The following is a 20,948-nucleotide window of genomic DNA, read 5'->3' on the forward strand; positions in this document are numbered from 1 at the left end:
GGGCAGAGAGAGAGGGAGACACAGAATCTGAAACAGGCTTCAGACTTTGAGCTGTTAGTACAGAGCCTGACGGGGGGCTCGAAATCACAGACTGTGAGATCAGGACCACTGAGCCACCCTGGTGACCTGTAACGTTCTTTATAATCTAATATTTGATTAATTTCTACAAATTTCCACATGCATTAAAAAATCATGTATATTCAGAAAATTTTCAATGAAATGTTCTTTATAATTATTCAGAGGGTGCCTTAGTGGCTCAATCTGTTAAGCATGTGACTTTGGCTCAGGTCATGGGTACACAGTCCATGAGTTGGAGCCCTGCATTGAGCTCTGTGCTGACAGCTCTGAGCCTGGAGCCTGCCTTGGATTCTGTGTCTGCCTCTCTCTCTGTTCCTCCCCTGCTCTCTCTCTCTCACTCTCTTCTCTCAAGTGCAAATAATCTTAAAAAATGTATATTTAAAATTAGGTTGATAATGTTGTTCAAATTTATATCTTCCCTGCTTTTTAAAATATCTGCTTGGTCCATCAATTACTGAACTAGGTATATTGAATTCCCTATTATGATTGTGAATTGGTCTATTTTATCTTTTAGTCTATCCATTTGGCTTCATTTATTTGAAACTATGTTACAGGTACATCAAAAATTAGAATTGTTGTATCTCCTTTGTTGATTAACCCTTTTATCACTATAAAATTCTCTCCTCTATCTCAAGCAATTGTTTTTGTTTTTCTTTTTGTTAGTATTTGTGTAGTAGATTTGTTCCCATTCATTTACTGTAGATATTTATGTGTTCCTATACTTAAGTTGCATCTGTTATAAGCAGAATGCAATTGGATTTTGGTTTTTGTCCAATGTGACACTCTTATTCTTCTAATTGGATTATTTGCTCTATCTATATATTTGTATATACTCCTCACTTTATTTACATCATTTCTGTTTAGTTTAATTACTGAAATATTTGTGGTTAAGTTTACCAACTTACCATTGTTTTGGCTAATCTGTTATATATTTCCTTTTATTTTCTTTCTTTTCTTTTTCCCCTTTGATTAAGGAAATATTTTTATTATTTCATATTGCCCCCATATTACCTCTTATACAATATTATTTTACCCTTCTTCTATTAGTGATCATAGAGCAGGAGTTAACAAACTCTGGCCTGTGGGCCAAACATCTGTTTTTGTAGATAAAACAGATGTTGCTTGAACATAGCAACATTCATTTGTTTATGTATTGTCTATGACTGCTTTGTTTTACAAAGGTGGAGTTGAATAATTGTCATGCAGATTATATGGCCTGCAGAGCCTAAAATATTTACTGTATGGCCTTTATTAAAAAGCTTGGAAGGAGAGGCCAATATGGCAGAGCAGCACAGAAGTTTTTTGGCCTCTCTCACCCCTGAAATGCAGCTAAATCAACATCAAACAATATTTCACACCTAGAAAACTTATTTGAGGATTAACACAACAATATGCAAAACTTGAACCACAGAATTTGGCAGGTACATAGCATGGAGAGGTGAAATGAGGGAGAGAGAAGCTGTGGAGGGTAGGGAGCTATTTTTGCTGGCTGGGAGAGGACAGAGACAGGGGGGAAAGTACAGGAAAAGAACTCCCCCTTAAAGTATCTGGAGAGAAAGAGTGGAAACACCTGCAAGAGACTGAAGAAGAAAGGGAGAAAGGAGAAAGGAGAAAGGAGAAAGGAGAAAGGAGAGTTTAAATACCATTAAGACAAAGGAGAAAGGAGAGGGTTTAAATACCACTAAGACTCTATAACCAGTGGAGCGCAGAGTCTTAAACTCTGCACTTCGATACCTGGCAGAGCTCTGGTGGGAAGAGTGAATCCCCAGGAGCTGACAGCAAGGTCCTAGGGGTCCTTGGGCCACATGGGGAGAGGTGGTTCTTGTGCTGGGTGGACATTTGGTAGAGGCTATGTGGTTGCCCCACAGGCAAAGGTCCCAGCAGACCCTGGAGAACAGCCTCATTTACTGGTGTCGGAACAAGTACATTAAGGGTGAACCCTGGTGCCAGATGTGTGTTGTGATTTACCATAATCCCTGAAAAGCTGCTACTACAAGATCATGCCAACGTTTTCTGGGGCAGGCTGGCACCTGGCCACGGTATCTGGGCATCTGCAGCAGTGGAGTTGCACAAACGTTTCTGGGGGCAGGCGGGGACGCTGCCATTGCTCAGTGACACCCTCCCCCAGAGGGTCTGGGAAAGTCAAAGCTGTGAGGGGTTTGGAAACAGCCCCCACCTGAGTTAAAACTCAGGAAGGAGATGCTGTCTGGCAGGCTGATGGCTTGGTCTCAGATAGTGTAGAAATGAAGACTGGACAGAAGCTGGAGACAAAGGAGGGGTGCTTGATTGCTGGTGGAGGAGGGAACAGAGCTCTGAAACTAGAGGCTGGGTAGCTGGGTGACGCCATTTTCATCCCTCCTGCACATGCGCATACACGCCTACACGCACCACCACAATCAATACCAGTAAGCTAAGCATCACCATCTAGTGGAGAAGAGAGCTGTTACACCAAGCCCAGCCCAACTGGCCAACCATGCTCTAGAGGAACATAAGTCTCTCAGTCTGTTTAGTTTACAGATTATAAAGTGGTTCATAGTTTGACTTCTAGGGGAAATTGGATGTAATTTCAATCATATTTCATTCTCTTCATTGGTCTATCTTTTCAGTTTTTTTCTTTTTTCTTTTATTATTCTTGAATACAGGAAGAGAAAAATTTATTTTTATTTTCTATTTTTATAAAACAGATATGTAAATTTTTTTTCTATTATATTTTTTACTTTTTTATACATTTCTTAAATTCTATTTTACTTTCATCAATTCATGTCATTATATTTTATTGTATTCATTTTTTCAAAATTTTCAAATGCTTTCTTTTTTTCCCCCATTTTTTTTTCTTTTCTTTCCTGTTTTTTTCTCTATTCTGTCAAGCTTCTTTAAAAAACCAGACCAAAATACACCTAGCATCTAGCATCCTTTATTTGATATTTTTTGTGTTGTTTTTAATTTTCTAATTTTAAATTAATTTATTACTTCTTTTTGTTCCTTCAAAATGATGAAATGAAGGAATACACCCCAAAAGAAGTAACAAGAAGAAATGACAGCCAGGGACTTAATCAATACAGATACAAGCAAGATGTCTGAACCAGAGTTTAGAATCACGATAATAAGAATACTAGCTGGGGTTGAAAATAGATTAGAATCCCTTTCTGTGGAGATGAAAGAAGTAGAATCTAGTCAGGATGAAATGAAAAATGCTATAACTGAGATGCAATCTCTAAAGGATGCCATGGCAGCAAGGTGGATGAAGCAGAGCAGCAAATCAGTGATATAGAGGACAAACATATAGAAAATAATGAAGAAGAAAAAAAGAGAAACTAAGACAAATGAGAATGATATAAGAATTAGAGAACTCAGTGACTCATTAAAAAGCAATAACACGGGGGATCCTGGGAAGATGGCGGCATAGGAGGACGCTGGGCTCACCGCACGTCCTGCTGATCAATTAGATTCCACCTACACCTGCCTAAATAACCCAGAAAACCGCCAGAAGACTAGCAGAACGGAGTCTCCAGAGCCAAGCGCAGACAAGAGGCCCACGGAAGTGGGTAGGAAGGGCGGTGAGGCAGTGCGCACTACATGGACTGGCGGGAGGGAGCTGGAGCGGAGGGGCTGCCCCTCGGCCAAGCAGAGACCCCGAGTCTAGCTTGCAGAAGCGGAGGGGCTGGACGGAGTGTGTTCCGACAGCAAGTGGGATTTGACATCTGGAAGGTTAGAAGCTAACAGCTCTGCACAGAGAAGAGGAGGGCTGGAGGACAACGGGAGGAAGAGTTGTTGAGCACCGGACGACAGAGCTCAGCTTGGCGGGGAACAAAGGTGCTCACCAGCGCCATCTCCCTCGCCCATCCCCCAGCCAAAATCCCAAAGTGAACCAGTTCCTGCCAGGGAACTTGCTTGCACCATGCAAACACCCAACACTGTGCTTCTGCGGATCCATCCCTCCAGCGGGTCTGACTCCTTCCTGGTGCCACAGAGCCCCTCCTGAAGCGGATCTCTGAAGGAAAAGCGAGCTGAGCATGCTCCTCCCGCCCCCGTGCACCTTGCCGATCCACCCCAGCTAATACGCCAGATCCCCAGCACCACAAGCCTGGCAGTGTGCAAGTAGCCCAGATGGGCCACACCACCCCACAGTGAATCCCTCCCCTAGGAGAGGGGAAGAGAAGGCATACACCAGTCTGTGGCCCCAGCGGTGGGATGGGGGCAGACATCAGTCTGACTGTGGGCCCAACCACCAACGCAAGTTATACACCACAGCACAGGGGAAGTGCCCCGCAGTTGCGCACCACTCCAGGGACTATCCAAAATGACGAAACAGAAGAATTCCCCTCAAAAAACGTCCAGGAAATAACAACAGCTAACGAACTGATCAAAAACGATTTAAACAATATAACAGAAAGTGAATTTAGAATAATAGTCATAAAATTAATCGCTGGGCTTGAATACAGTATAAAGGACAGCAGAGAATCTATTGCTACAGAGATCAAGGGACTAAGGAACAGCCAGGAGGAGCTAAAAAATGCTATCAATGAACTGCAAAATAAAATGGAGACAACCACGGCTTGGATTGAAGAGGCAGAGGAGAGAATAGGTGAACTAGAAGATAAAATTATGGAAAAAGAAGAAGCTGAGAAAAAGAGAGATAAAAAAATCCAGGAGTATAAGGGGAAAAATAGAGAACTACGTGATGCACTAAAGAGAAATAATATACGCATAATTGGTATTCCAGAGGAGGAAGAGAGAGGGAAAGGTGCTGAAGGTGTACTTGAAGAAATCATAGCTGAGAACTTCCCTTATCTGGGGAAGGAAAAAGGCATTGAAATCCAAGAGGCACAGAGAACTCCCTTCAGTCGTAACTTGAATCGATCTTCTGCACGACATATCATAGTGAAACTGGCAAAATAGAAGGATAAAGAGAAAATTCTGAAAGCAGCTAGAGATAAATGTACTCTAACATATAAAGGGAGACCTATAAGAATCGTGACTGATCTCTCTACTGAAACTTGGCAGGCCAGAAAGGAATGGCAGGAGATCTTCAATGTGATGAACAGAAAAAAATATGCAGCTGAGAATCCTTTATCCTGCAAGTCTGTCATTTAGAATAGAAGGAGAGATAAAGGTCTTCCCAAACAAACAAAAACTGAAGGAATTCGTCACCACTAAACCAGCCCTACAAGAGATCCTAAGGGGGATCCTGTGAGACAAAGTACCAGAGACATCGCTACAAGCATGGAACCTATGGACATCACAATGACTCTAAACCTGTATCTTTCTATAATAACACTGAATGTAAATGGACTAAATGCACCAACCAAAAGACATAGGGTATCAGAATGGATAAAAAAAACAAGACCCATCTATTTGCTGTATACAAAAGACTCATTTTAGACCTGAGGACACCTTCATATTGAGAGTGAGGGGATGGAGAACTATTTATCATGCCACTGGAAGTCAAAAGAAAGCTGGAGTAGCCATACATATATCAGACATAGTAGACTTTAAATTAAAGGCTGTAACAAGAGATGAAGAAGGGCATTATATAATAATCACAGGGTCTGTCCATCAGGAAGAGCTAACAATTATAAATGTCTATGCGCCGAATAGAGGAGCCCCCAGATGTATAAAACAATTACTCACAAACATAAGCAACCTTATTGATAAGAATGTGGTAATTGCAGGGGACTTTAACACTCCACTTACAGAAATGGATAGATCATCTAGACACACGATTGATAGAAAAACAAGGGCCCTGAATGATACATTGGATCAGATGGACTTGACTGATATATTTAGAACTCTGCATCCCAAAGCAACAGAATGTACTTTCTTCTCGAGTGCACATGGAACATTCTCCAAGATAGATCACATACTGGGTCACAAAACAGCCCTTCATAAATATACAAGAATTGAAATCATACCATGCATTCTTTCAGACCACAGTGCTATGAAACTTGAAATCAACCACAGGAAAAAGTCTGGAAAACCTCCAAAAGCATGGAGGTTAAAGGACACCCTGCTAAAGAATGAATGGATCAACCAGGCAATTAGAGAAGAAATTTTAAAAAAATATGGAAAAAAATGAAAATGAAAAAACAACAATACAAATGCTTTGGGATGCAGTGAAGGCAGTCCTGAGAGGAAAATACATTGCAATCCAGGCCTATCTCAAGAAACAGGAAAAATCCCAAATACAAAATCTAACAGCACACCTAAAGGAAACAGAAGCAGAACAGCAAAGACAGCCTAAACCCAGCAGAAGAAGAGAAATAATAAAGATCAGAGCAGAAATAAACAATATAGAATCTAAAATAACTGTAGAGCAGATCAATTAAATCAAGAGTTAGTTTTTTGAAAAAAGAAATAAAATTGATAAACCTCTAGCCAGGCTTCTCAAAAAGAAAAGGGAGATGACCCAAATAGATAAAATCATGAATGAAAATGGAATTATGACAACCAATCGCTCAGAGATACAAGCAATTATCAGGGAATACTATGAAAAATTATATACCAACAAACTAGACAACCTGGAAGAAATGGACAAATTCCTAAACACCCACATGCTTCCAAAACTCAATCAGGAGGTAATAGAAAACTTGAACAGACCCCTAACCAGCGAAGAAATTGATTCAGTCATCAAAAATCTCCCAACAAATAAGAGTCCAGGACCGGATGGCTTCCCAGGGCAGTTCTACCAGACGTTTAAAGCAGAGATAATACCTATCCTTCTCAAGCTGTTCCAAAAAATAGAAAGGGAAGGGAAACTTCCCGATTCATTCTAGGAAGCCAGTATTACTTTGATTCCAAAACCAGACAGAGACCCAGTTAAAAATGAGAACTACAGGCCAATATCCCTGATGAATATGGAGGCAAAAATTCTCAATAAGATACTAGCAAATCGAATTCAACAGCATATAAAAAGAATTATTCACCATGATCAAGTGGAATTCATTCCTGGGATGCAGGGCTGGTTCAACACTTGCAAATCAATCAATGTGATACATCATATTAATTAAAGTAAAGATAATAACCATATGATTCTGTCAATTGATGCAGAAAAGGCCTTTGACAAAATTCAGCAACTTCCTTAATAAAAACCCTTGAGAAAGTCGGGATAGAAGGGACATACTTAAACATCATCAAAGCCATTTATGAAAAGCCCACAGCTAACATCATCGTCAATGGGGAAAAACTGAGAGCTTTTTCCCTGAGATCAGGAACACGACAGGGATGCCCACTCTCACCGCTGTTGTTTCACATAGTGTTGGAAGTGCTAGCATCAGCAATCAGACAACAAAAGGAAATCAAAGGCATCCAAATTGGCAAAGATGAAGTCAAGCTTTCACTTTTTGCAGATGACATGATATTATACATGGAAAATCCGATAGACTCCACCAAAAGTCTCCTAGAACTGATACATGAATTTAGCAAAGTTGCAGGATACAAAATCAATGTACAAAAATCAGTTGTATTCTTATACAGTAATAATGAAGCAACAGAAAGACAAATAAAGAAACTGATCCCATTCACAATTGCACCAAGAAGCATAAAATACCTAGGAATAAATCTAACCAAAGATGTAAAAGATCTGTATGCTGAAAACTATAGAAAGCTTATGAAGGTAATTGAAGAAGATATAAAGAAATGGAAAGACATTCCCTGCTCATGGATTGGAAGAATAAATATTGTCAAAATGTCAATACTACCCAAAGCTATCCACACATTCAATGCAATTCCAATCAAAATTGCACCAGCACTCTTCTCGAAACTAGAACAAGCAATCCTAAAATTCATATGGAACCACAAAAGGCCCCGAATAGCCAAAGTAATTTTGAAGAAGAAGACCAAAGCAGGAGGCATCACAATCCCAGATTTTAGCCTCTACTACAAAGCTGTCATCATCAAGACAGCATGGTATTGGCACAAAAACAGACACATAGACCAATGGAATAGAATAGAAACCCCAGAACTAGACCCACAAATGTATGGACAACTCATCTTTGACAAAGCAGGCAAGAACATCCAATGGAAAAAAGACAGTCTCTTTAACAAATGGTGCTGGGAGAACTGGACAGCAACATGCAGAAGGATGAAACTAGACCACTTTCCCACACCATTCACAAAAATAAACTCATAATGGATAAAGGACCTGAATGTGAGACAGGAAACCATCAAAACCCTAGAGGAGAAAGCAGGAAAAGACCTCTCTGACCTCAGTCGTAGCAATTTCTTACTTGACACATCCCCAAAGGCAAGGGAATTAAAAGGAAAAATGAATTACTGGGACCTTATGAAGATAATATCGTCTGCACAGCAAAGGAAACAACAACAAAACTAAAAGGCAACCAACGGAATGGGAAAAGATATTTGCAAATGACATATCGGACAAAGGGCTAGTATCCAAAATCTATAAAGAGCTCACCAAACTCCACACCTGAAAAACAAATAACCCAGTAAAGAAATGGGCAGAAAACATGAATAGACACTTCTCTAAGGAAGACATTCAGATGGCCAACAGGCACATGAAAAGATGCTCAACGTCGCTCCTCATCAGGGAAATACAAATCAAAAGCACACTGAGATATCACCTCACGCCAGTCAGAGTGGCCAAAATGAACAAATCAGGAGACTATAGATGCTGGAGAGGATGTGGAGAAACGGGAAGCCTCTTGCACTGTTGGTGGGAATGCAAATTGGTGCAGCCGCTCTGGAAAACAGTGTGGGGGTTCCTCAAAAAATTAACAATAGACCTACCCTATGACCCAGCAATAGCACTGCTAGGAATTTACCCAAGGGATGCAGGAGTACTGATGCATAGGGGCACTTGTTCCCCAATGTTTATAGCAGCACTTTCAACAATAGCCAAATTATGGAAAGAACCTATATGTCCATCAACTGGTGAATGGATAAAGAAATTGTGGTCTACATACACAATGGAGTACTACGTGGCAATGAGAAAGAATGAAATATGGCCCTTTGTAGCAACATGGATGAAACTGGAGAGTGTTATGCTAAGTGAAATAAGCCATACAGAGAAAGACAGACACCATATGGTTTAACTCTTATGTGGATCTTGAGAATCTTAACAGTAACCCATGGGGGAGGTGAAGGAAAAAAAAAAGAGGTTAGAGTGGAAGAGAGCCAAAGCATGAGACTCTTAAAAACTGAGAACAAACTGAGGGTTGATGGGGGGTGGGAGGGAGGGGAGGGTGGATGATGGGTATTGAGGAGGGCACCTTTTGGGATGAGCACTGGGTGTTGTATGGAAACCAATTTGACAATAAACTTCATATATTGAAAAAAAATGACTATTATGTTTTTTAGTTTTAGAATTTCCATTTGGTGGCACCAGGGTGGCTCACTCAGTTAAGCATCTGACTCTTGACTTTAGCTCAGGTTATGATCTCATGGTTTGTGAATTTGAGCTCCATGTTGGTGTCAGTGCAGCCTGCTTGAGATTATCCCTCTCTTTCTCTCTTTGCCCCTCCCCTGCTCTCTTTCTCTGTCAAAAAATAAATAAGTAAACTTAAAAAAAGAATTTCCATTTGATTCCCCCCTCCTCATTTCTGTTTTTAGATGACTTGTCATTTGTTTTCTTGAACGTATAAATTATAATTAAAGTCTATGCCTAATGCATCCAATAGCTTAATCTCTTATAGATTTATTTCTTTTTTCTATTTCTATTTATTTTCTATTTCTATTCTTTTCTTTTTCTATTTTTTCTATTTCTATTTCTTCTTCTTTGGATTCTCCTTTTAAAAATAATTTCTGTTTGTCATGTCTCTCGTGTGCTTTTGTTTGAATGTTAAACATTATGAATGAAAAATTCTAGCAAATTTAGATGAAATTTTCTTAATTTGTAGAGGATTTTCTTTTGCTTTGGGAAAGCAGTATACAAAGGAGTAATTTAGCTTAAGTAAATCAAGAATTAAACTATTTTGAGGTTGGATTTCAATCTTTTCAGACCTATTCTATTTCTAGGTCACCCTTACTTCCAGTGTGTAATTCTTCAGGGCTTCTAACTGACAGCCTGGGGAATTTATCAGTTCCCCCAATCTTGGAAGTCCCCAAATTCCAATTTTTCATCTTTCCTGCACTTTGAAATTGCCAATAGCTCTGTTTATCTTCCCAGACTCTTAATTACCTATTTCTACTTGGCTTCTTCGCTTCTAGTTCTACACCTATTAAGAATTGGTGAATGCATCAAGGAGAAAATTAACTCAGACTACCCATTTCATTTCTTTGTAATTTCTTTTTCTCCAGGATATTAGCCCATCAAACCCTGGCTGTCTAGTTGGCTTTGTGCTCTGGATTTTGACTCCTTAACTCTGCATAATTACTAAAAGCTCTATTCAGGTTTCTGTATCTTCCCAGCTTCTTTTTCAGCCTCTTCACCAATGCTGATAATGGACTGGTCAATGCCTCAAGGGGAAAATTGGTGCCAAATGTCAGTTCACCTCATTAAATTTCCCTTCTTTCCAGGATTTTGGTACCTCAATCCTGGCTGCTTTGGAAGTTTTCTGATTTCTTTAAGTAATTTAATCTATTTAAATATAATAACAATGAATTTTTCAGGTTTTCTTGTCCTTCTAAATGGGGGGGGGGATTAGTCTTCTATTAGTAGGCCATTATAGCTAGAAGCAGAGCATCTTTCAAAACTTTGAACATAATATTTTCATTACCATCCCATGAAAAATGCTTTCTAATTTTAAATGTAATTTCTTCTTTGACCCATATGTTATTAGAAGTGTATTTCCTAATTCCAAAAAATACGTGGATTTTAGTTATTACATTGTTATTACTGATTTTTAGTTAATTGCACCATGGTGAGAAAACATACTCTGTATGACTTTAATCTTTTTGCAATGTTAGAACTTGATGTATAGCTCAGGATATGATCAATTTTTATACACGTTCTGTATGATTTTTAGTTTATTTATGAGAGGGAGAGAGAGAGAGAGAGAGAACGGGGAAAGTACAGAGAGACAGGAGACATAGAATCTGAAGCATCCAGGCTCTGAGCAGTCAGCACAGAGTTCTATATGGGGCTCAAACCAATGAGCCATGATATCATGACCTGAGTCGAAGTTGGACGCTTAACCAACTGAGACACCCAGGTACTCCCAGGTACATATTCTGTATGTTTTTAAAAATAATATATAAACATATATGTTGTAATTGTTGAGTATAGCTTTATATCAACCAAGGTTTGAATTAATTGGGTCAATTTTGCCAGTCATGTTCAAATTTATGTGTCTGCCATTTTTATTTGCTCATTCTGTCAGCTATAAAAAGAGATATGTTAAAATCTCCCACTGTTATTGGGGATCTCTATTATTTCTTGTAGTTCTGTCCATTTCTGTTTTATATATTTTGAAACTATGTTATTAGATGCATACAAATTTAGAATTGTTACATCTTTCTGGTGAATTCTACATTTTCCCTCATGTATTATCCCTCTTTATCTCTAGTAATGCTTTTTGACATAGTACCCATTTTATTTGATATTAGTATTTTTTTAGTTTATTTATTTATTTTGAGACAGAGAGAGTGAGTGAGCACGAGTGGGGGGAGGGGCAAAGAGAGAGAGAGAGGGGTAGAGAGAATTCTAAGCAGGTTTCATGCTGTCAGTACAGAGCCTGATGTGGGGCTTGATCCCACCAACGATAAGATGACCTGAGCCAAAATCAAGAGTTGGATGTTTAACTGACTGATCCACCCAGGTGCCCCTGATGCTAGTATATCTTTATCAATTTTTGTTTAGTTAATGCTTTCATGGTATATATTTTACATTTTTACACTTTCAAACTTTCTGTATGTTTGAGTTTTAGATGTATCCTTTCTGAACAGCATATAGTTGTGTTTTGTTATTTGTATCCAATATTTCAATATTTATGTTTGAACTGAAGCATTTATTATGTTTTAACTTAATGTAATTTCTGATACATTTAGAGTATAATCTCTTATCTTATTCAGTGATTTCTATTTGACCAGCCTACTCTATGTCCCAATTTTTTTCTTATCTTCTTTAGGATTTATTCACTTTTTTATTATTCCTCTTTACTAGCTTGATAGTTGTACTAATTCACTATTGTTTAGTGATTACCCTATACATTACAACATGCATTCTTGATTTTTCAAAGTTTTCTATGAATCAATCCTTTTCCCCCTTTTCTCAGACAGCTCACAGGACTTCACATGCCAACTCCACTTACCCTCATCTCAATGTATATGGTATTGTTGTCATGCATTCAAACTTTCTATATGCTTCCAACCTATTTCTCTTTATATTTCAATATTTTAAGAATTCTTAAAATTATTTCATATGGTCAAGACTCACATATTTACATTTTCCTTTGTAGTTCTTTTCTTCCTGCTTTGTAAAAAGATAAATTTTCATTATGCTTGAAGAACAACATTTAGTATTTCTTCTAGTATGAATTTGCTCATATCTATATCTATATCTATATCTATATCTATATCTATATCTATCTATATCTATTTATATACCTCTATCACTATCTATCTATCTATCTATATATTTATATATATATGAGTTGCATGCTCCACTGACAGAGCCAGCCAGTCATACTTGAATTTGATACTGGTATATATTTTTTGTCTGAGAATGTCTTTATTTCAAAACAAAACAAAACAAAACAAAAAACAGGGCTTTCCAAAGAGGACAATGTCCCAATAGAGAAGAATCACTCTTTCCCCAATTAAAATGATCACATTTTTTTGTGTGGTGCTTAAGATATTACAAATTTCAGTTGTGTTCTTGACCTCTCCAAGCGTCCTTTCATTCAGGGCAAAATGTGGTTTGCTCAGCCCAAGGATGCTGGTTTTTCATTTATCCACAATATCAATAGTCATTTGGCCAGCCTCTCCATTGTTGGAAACGCGATTCCCACTCCTGACCCCGCTATTAAGAAGAAAGCTTTATGTGCTCCGGATAACTTGAATGCACGTATTGAAAATCAGGGGCAGATTAAGATGTACATCAATGAAGTGTGTCGGGAGACTGTGTCACATTGCTGCAACTCGTTTCTGCAGCAGGCCGGATTAAATTTGTTAATAAGCATGACAGTTATTAATAACATGCTTGCCAAGTCCGTTTCAGACTTGAAGTTTCCTTTGATAGCAGAGGGAAGTGGATGTGCTGAGCTTCAGGTTTTGAAACTGTTGATGGGTTTGTCCGAAAAGCCAGTCTTGGCAGGGGAATTGCTGGGTGCCCAAATGCTGCTCTCATTCATGTCCCTCTTTATGAGGAACGGAAACAGACAGGTTCTCCTGGACACCCTGGCCTCTTAAATGGCCATCTCGAACAGAATGGAACTGAATCTGCCCAAAACCCTTCTGGTGAACACACACATGTGTTCTCACTCAAAGAATCTGCAGTGGGTGCTGTTGAAGATCCAGTCTTAGCCCATCACCACATCACGGGGTGAAAGTTACACTCGCTAAATCGAGGACCACACTCCTATTGGCCAGGCAGGGGTTCCCACAGGGCTTGGAGTAACTTCTTGGTTTTGCAGTCTGCAGGCAATGTGCATTGTCAGTCACTCCCTTGTGGCCTTCTTCCTGTGGTAAAGGGATCATTCCAGCTGCCAGATGTGGGTACAGAACATCCTATTATAGCATCATGAGGGATGCCCTGCCCGTGGTGGTCTCCCTGTCTAAGCGGGACCATTTTGTGGAGACCAGACACATATCGGAGCTTGTGCTGAAAATGCTTTTGTTGCTGCTTAGGTTGAATTCTTTCTCATTTACTGCTTCTTCTTTGCGAGCTGATGGATGGTGAACCTATTCATCAAAAACCTACACCCCCCTTTTGTGTGCTGTACTGACTTAACCTTATCCACCCAAACCTACCATTTGTATGTATCATCAATAAAGGTGTGTGCTTTGATTGGCAAAAGTGAGACATGGAACTTGCCCTTGAGTTTACAGTCTACATGAAGAGGAAGACAAAAATACGCGACCAACCGACACCAACCCACGCTAACTAACTGGGGGCCTTTGCTCCCTGACAAATGCATGCTTATCAGTGCTCACAGGAGGCGGGGTAGAGGTGGGCTGCAGTGCTCAGGATAAGCCTCAAGAAGGGGCTGGAGGGCTGGGGGTGGGAGCAGGGGAGTGGAGGTGGGGTTAGTGGAATCAGGATGGAGTGTTGGGAGGACTGAAAGAGACAACACTTTTGAAGCAGGCGGCACAGTGCCTGGCACCTGGAGCAGAGAAATCCCTCAACGAAAGTGTCTTTCCTTGACTGCCAGCCTAAATAGGAAGGTCAGTATCCTTGGGGTGTGTGTACACGTCCTTGGGGACCACTGGACAACCCATCCCTGCGCATGTCACGCACTAGTATAGCAGTGATGGTTGCCGCTCTCCGAGTGCCCACTTTGTGTAGTTCTGTCTCTCCTGCAAAGCGGCTGTTAAACCTACCTCCAGGCCCCCTCCCTCCCTTGGGACCCCAAGCCCAGATTCCTGGCAGAGCGAGAAGTGTTGGCCTCTGCTTCCTCTGGGGGAACCTCCTTTCTGCCCTTTCCCTGGTACCTTCGGTGAAACCCAAGAAGGGGCCAGCAGAGCCTTCCATGAACTCCCCATTGGGGTGGTAGGGCAGATGTTGAGGGTGGTAGCAGGGTATGACAGGTCCATGGGGAGACATCTCTGTCACCTCCATCCAAGCTCCTGGCATCCCTAGGAGGAAAGGAGGAACCCAGCCCTGTGCATTGAACCACTCCGTGGATCTGGGCAAGTCACGCTGCCACCCCTCTCAATACTGCCAGACCCCTCCCAGCAGCACCTTGGCCCTTGCATCACCAAAGCCAGGTTCCCTGATGGCTATTGATGTGTCAAGCAATGGTCCTCTTCCTCAGAGCCCTGGCCAACAGGCTCAACAAGAAGCTTCCCTTGGGCAGAGCTGCTTCTGTGCCTGGTGCCCTCTCCTGGTCTCCATGGGATGCTGCTCTGGGCCACTGTGCCCTGCACATCAGCACTCTGTGTGTGCTCTGCTTTCAGACTGCTCTCCTCTGCACAGAGCACAGTTTTACTTTTTCTCCCTTCTCCCAGAGTTTGGGTTGCAGGTAGATTACAACTCTAAGACTTTTTTCCATCCGCCCTGTGCTTCGGGCTGACTAGCAGGCACGGGCACCTGCCAGGTGCCCCAGAATCTTCCAACATGCAATGGAGACACTGCTTCTTCCCAGGCACTGGCACCTTGGATGGCCAGCATGTGACTTGTGGTTGCTGTGACACCACGCCCCAGTAGGGCTCACCCCCCCACCCCCCGGGAACTCTATTCCTCTGCTGGCTGCTGGGCCCTGCCATGTTGCTTAAGAGTTGCTAATGCGACCACCCCTTTCTCCCAAGCCAGCCTCAGGTGGACTGGGCAATCTATTTCCCAAGTAGAATGGCCGTGCAGACAGCTCCCACACCCACTTGTCCCAGTGGAGCCTGCTTGGCCAATGCTGTCTTCAGTGACACCCTCATGCTCATTCTCTTTAATCTCAGCACAAAGGCAGAAAAGATTTTCTCCTTCCTCCTGGCTTGGGGCCCCAAGTTAACACATGCCTCCCTTCTCCTCTTTGCTCTGCCAAATCAACAGTCGAGTGCTGCCACAGGCACTTGTCCTCCATCTCCAAGGCAGGCACTTGGCGTTTTTAGGCCACGGCTGACTTCTAACTCAGGGAGGGCCTTGGAGGCTTTCTGCCTATCTCCTGAGCAACTTTCTGTCCCTGGGAAGCCTGTTGGCATCGAAGGGTCTTCATGGTGTGGTTTTGGCCCAACTCAAGAGCCTCCTCTGTGTCTGCTGGCACTGCCCTCCAGAAAACACTCCTTGTGTCTGGAAGCTCAGGCCTCTGGTCTGCCCTTCATCCCTTGGTTGGTTGCTGTGCCAGAGCAGGAGCCCTAGAGGCAGTGGAGGGGACTCAGGAGCATGCCTGCCACTCAGGGCCTGATTAAGACATACAGAGGCTTTCAGCACCAGAAAGACCATGGTGCCCCCTCTCATACCTAATTCAGAATGAAACAGCATGGGACCACCGGGCACCAAACTTGCCTACCTGCCTGCTGCAACTAACAGATTCTTTCTGGGCTTCCCCATGGGAAATATTTGACAAGGTCATCGATGCTTGAGATTGTCACACTCTGTGGGGAAGGGCCCTGCCTTGATGGGGCCCACCCCAGCCTTGCCTGCCTCTTGGCTAAATCTGGAACTGCCCCCACAGACTGCCTTCCAGCTCCCAAAAAGCCCTGGTTCTGCTTCTTATTCATCTCATGATTACGTCTACATTTGGTGCCTGTGGGTACCGGCTTGCACACTAGCTCCCAGTGCCCTCCCCAGCTTGCTGCCTCTCCTGGGAAATTTGTGATTTGACCTCCCCCCGCCCCCATTAAGTGGCTCCTGAGGTTGCAGACATCCAGCTTCCCAGCGGATGCCTCCAGTCTCAAAGTCTGCATCCTTCCCCGGGGCCCTATGTGCCACTCTCAAAACAGTTTCAACCATAATCCCCTCACCTTGATATGCCACCCACAGATAGGCACAGCCCTCACCAAGTCAATCTCTAAGCCGCCACAGCACCATTCAGCTTAGAGTTTGACAACTGTGGCCAGTGCTGGCTCCAGGCTCCTTTCCAGGGGCGGGCCACCCGTTGGTCTAAGATGCAGATGGGTGCTACACCACAGTCCAGGACAGTCCTGCAGAGGATCGGCCAGTCCCTTGTCTGCTACACATGCTGCATGCATCACCTCACACCCTGTCACTTCCCTCCTCTCTTGCTCTTGGCCTCCTGTTACCCAGAAGGCAGGCTTCTTTTCCCTCATTGCCTCTTGTTTTTGTGTGTGGCTTAGGATGTCCTCCCTCATGCCCCAATTACAAAGAGTCTCCTGTAGGGTCTCCTAATTCCTTCATACTTTTACACTTAAAGGGTCTCACAGATCTACTTGGAAGTTACCTTTGTGAAAGGTAGGGGGTGTGATCCAACTTGACTTCTTTCCCCAAAGGGGTAGCAAATTAACCCAGCACCATTTAGCACTCCATTCTCACGCTGCAGTGTGGCACATATGGGATCTTCATGCACCCAGCTGAGCATCCCCTCTGTGGCTTCCCGGTGGGAATTGTGTCCTGAGGCACACCTTTCTCCCAGGAACTCCTAACTGACTCGGGGACCCTCAGCTCACTGGGGGGGGCCCTATGGCAGGTGGTGTGTGTGTTAGCAGGGAGGTATGTATTGGTGCTTGTGAGCAGGCCTCTGTCCCAGGTTCCTTCTCAGGACATATCCTGGCTCACAGGAAACATACGAACCCCGTACCCCAGCCTACTTTAACAACACGGGAAAGTGGGGACTGGTTTCTTCCCTCACCAAAATTACTGTATTTGTGTGAGAGAAAAGCAAGTTCATTTTCTATGTTTAGATTTGCTGCACTTTGCACATGGTAGTCTTTTGCCACTGTTGAAGTATGCCTATTGTCACATGTTGCATTCATGGCTCAATAGTTTCTCTCAACACTGCCCTTGATTTTTTATTTTTATTGTGGTATGTTTCATCAATCTGGAATTTTAACTAGTCTGTTCCTGTCAATGTTTGTATTGAACTGTGATATTTTTTTAGGAGTCTTCACATCCCATATTTACTAGAAAACATTTGCCTATATTTCCTTCTTTTCTTTAATATTTTTTTTTAGAGAGAGAGAGAGAACAAGTGGGGTGGAGTGGCAGAGAGAGAGAGGAGAGAGAGAGAGAGAGAGAGAGAGAGAGAGAGAGAGAGAGAGAATGTGAAGTAGGCCTCCATGCCCAGTGTGTAACCTGACACAGGGCTTGATCACACAACCCGGTGATTGTGACCTGAGCTGAAATCAAGAGTCAGATGCTGAACTGACTGAACCCCCCCAGGCACCCTGCCTATATTTCCTTTTAATATAAGTACAGTTTTTCTTTTTAGAGTTAAAGAAAGAATTTCTTTAGAGTTAGGTTCTTTTTTTAACCTACTAGTAGCGTATATTTGTAATGTGTGTGTGTTTTTGTACATGTGGTTTGAGGTAGACTTTGTATCTTAATTTTCTCTAAATGTATAATGAGTTACACTAATGTCATTCATTGCAGAATCCAATTTTTTCCCATACAGAATTAGGCAAGTGTGCTCCAAATTCCCATGTTTAGAATATGAACATGGATTTACATGCATTGTCTCCTTTTGTGGATCTTAACAAGCATGTAGTCTTCAGTCACTGGACCTTTGGTTCTTCTTATCAGTAATTCACACTTAGCTCAATTGAGTAAATGACAAACACAGAATGATATGTAAGGCATAGCAATAAGTTCCACCCAACACCATTCACCTTTTTTCCCAAAATCATATCACAACTCTTTCTTGTAAAACATAAATTTTAGAACAAGGCACTTAGTTCACTGTACTGTGGAAAAATAAAGAACATTCTACCATCTTGGAGCAACGAATGTCCAAGTATGGCTGTAAGGTACACACTGAGAATTTAATGATTTTAATGAACCCATTGAAGTTTACAAAGCTGTGTTAACCTAACATCAGGAAAGAATGCAAGATAAAGGCACAAATGTCCCTGCTCATGTTGCAGTGTAATTCCCCAAGGATGCCATGTTATAAACATCCTCATTGTCTTCAGTGCTTGAAGCATATGTAGACTTGGGATTGCTCACCACAATTCCCATAGAAGATAGACTGGTGATGAAGGAGTGCATCTGTTGTGCATAAATATCTCTACTGTTAAAGTAAGGTAGCTTGTGACATGTCTCTGGTGGGTCCTCACTGCACTGGTTCACATCAATGTCCTTCTGCTTCTGGAAAACTTGTTGAAGATAATGGTGATAGGCCATTGATAGTGATAGCACAGATGATGCATGTGCTGGCGATAAGCTTCCTGGCCAAGGTGACTCGGTGCTTGTCTCCATAGCCCCTAGTAGTCATGCTGATGGTGGCCCACCATCAACATATAGGGATGCTGGTGAGGTTGGAGATGTGGTCATCTTTCTCCACAGAGTAGATAAGCACAGAAAAAACGGAAATGCCCACAGAGAGAGAAGCAACAGCCTAACTTCATGGTAGCTGTGTCTCTATGTGATATCTAGAGAACAAAGTCCTACTGAGCGCTGGGCAAGCTTGAGAATTTGGAAAATCCTTATAAGCCTGAAGATCTGGACCACCATGCCCATGTTCTCAATGTCCTCGCTCTCTTCCTCCTTGGTGTCTACAGGCAAGGTGGCATAGAAGGGAATAATGAAGATGAAGTCACTTATATTCAGAGGGTTTTTCCAGAATTTCTTTTGAAAGGGAGAAACAAGCAGCCAGATGGCAAGCTTGCAGGTGAACCAAGCGATGCATGCAATCTCCAAGCCTTCCAGCACGGGGTCATCTACCTCTCCATCCTCGTGCTGGAACTCTGATATACTGTGGACACACATGGCCACAACGGAGGCCAGCACCACACTCAAGGAGGTGATGGCAATCAATGAGCTTGGCAGACAGGCAGTAGGCTGGATTTTCCATTCAAATCCACATCTTCTGTAGTTGACCAAATTGCAGCTTATCAAACTTATCCAGCTCCTTCTCAGAGAACAGTCTTCAGAAGAGCCTGTACTCACATCATTGCTTTTCATGTCCCAATCTTTCTCATAGTTTTCTTCCTTGCCTTCCTAGTAGCCCTTACTGCAACAGAAAAAAACCCCACACAGCTCCTCCATGACATGTAGCTTACCTGTGCAATAAAAATTCAAAACATATCTGAACAAGGAGGGGTTCAGTTCAAAATAGTACTCCTTATCGGCATCACTCACTGTAGTCTCACAGCTCCAGAATGGCCTCTTCCAGGTGAGCAGCTTTCTGAGTCTGGTGTGAGGAAACCACGGGAGGGTGCCTTTGGTTGATGCACTTCTTAGAGCCTCCCTCGTTCAAGTTGACAAGTCCCTCCTCTTGTCCAGGATGATGCAAAAACTAATCAAATACCATGGTGGATAGAGGAGGCAGGGAGCTGGATGTGAAGGGAGATGAGGAAGTTCACACTGCACCCTTGTGTTAGATGTCACACTCTCTGCCCTCGTCCCATCCAGTGGAATGTCCATCATCATCTAAGAAGCTCTGCCCTTCTTCCCTCACAGAATGTGTGGTGCACACAGGCATTTAGTGGCCAAAAGGAAGAAAATAATCATGTTCTCCGGTTATACCAGCTGAAGCAATTGCTACGAAATCAATCTTACAGATTTGAGTGGGATAAGATCCTCCACCAATGGGCTTCTTTGTCATCTGTAGGATCATAAGCTTCTTCTGTTTCCCGTGTCTGCTTTGTGGCACACACTGTCCTGGGAACTGCGGGAGTCCAGACAACTCAGGATCACTCAGCTCTGTGATGCTGCCTGCCCACGGCTGTGGGGATCAGGCTTCATGGTGCCGCGAGGAAAGCAAGGTGGCCTGCCTAGATCTGTCTGTCTGTCCATGCAGAATCCAATTTTTAACGTTTTAAGTGAAATTGCACTAAGTTTATGGGTTAATCATTGGCAAGAGTTGGCATCTTTATAATTTTCCCATCTAGGCACATTTATTTAAATCCTCATTTTCTTTAGTGAAGTTTTCTTTATAATCATCTTTCCCATTTCTTTTTGGGTTTTATTCCTGTGTATTTGTCTGTTTTTGTTTGCTTGTGAATAGGCATGGTGAACAGGCATTTACCTTCTCCTACAATGCTATTTCCTTCAACTCCACTGTTCTTATTCCATGTGCCAACACACTAGATATATGTGTGGGGTCTGCTGCTTTTGGAACAGCAATAAAAAAGGAGAATGATCAAGTGCTTCACCATAGTTACTCCTAAAGAGGAAGGAAAAGGAAAAGGACAAGAATTAAGTCCTA

General features: G+C 42.2%; 1 protein-coding gene and 1 pseudogene across 1 annotated transcript; one reads left to right on the plus strand and one right to left on the minus strand.

The window, feature by feature from the left end:
* The first annotated feature begins 1,929 nt into the window (after positions 1 to 1,929).
* Positions 1,930 to 13,981, plus strand: LOC122235275 (protein ARMCX6-like). Its single transcript, XM_042973960.1, has 2 exons — positions 1,930 to 2,011; positions 12,827 to 13,981. The coding sequence occupies exons 1-2, from the start codon at positions 1,930 to 1,932 to the stop codon at positions 13,381 to 13,383; spliced, it is 639 nt and encodes a 212-aa protein (XP_042829894.1). The 3' UTR covers positions 13,384 to 13,981.
* A 4,671-nt stretch (positions 13,982 to 18,652) lies between these two features.
* On the minus strand, positions 18,653 to 20,051 carry LOC102955856 (annotated as a pseudogene).
* Positions 20,052 to 20,948: the final 897 nt, after the last annotated feature.

This window comes from Panthera tigris, chromosome X (genome assembly GCF_018350195.1).
Source record: "Panthera tigris isolate Pti1 chromosome X, P.tigris_Pti1_mat1.1, whole genome shotgun sequence".
In the NCBI taxonomy this organism is placed as follows: Eukaryota; Metazoa; Chordata; class Mammalia; order Carnivora; family Felidae; genus Panthera; species Panthera tigris.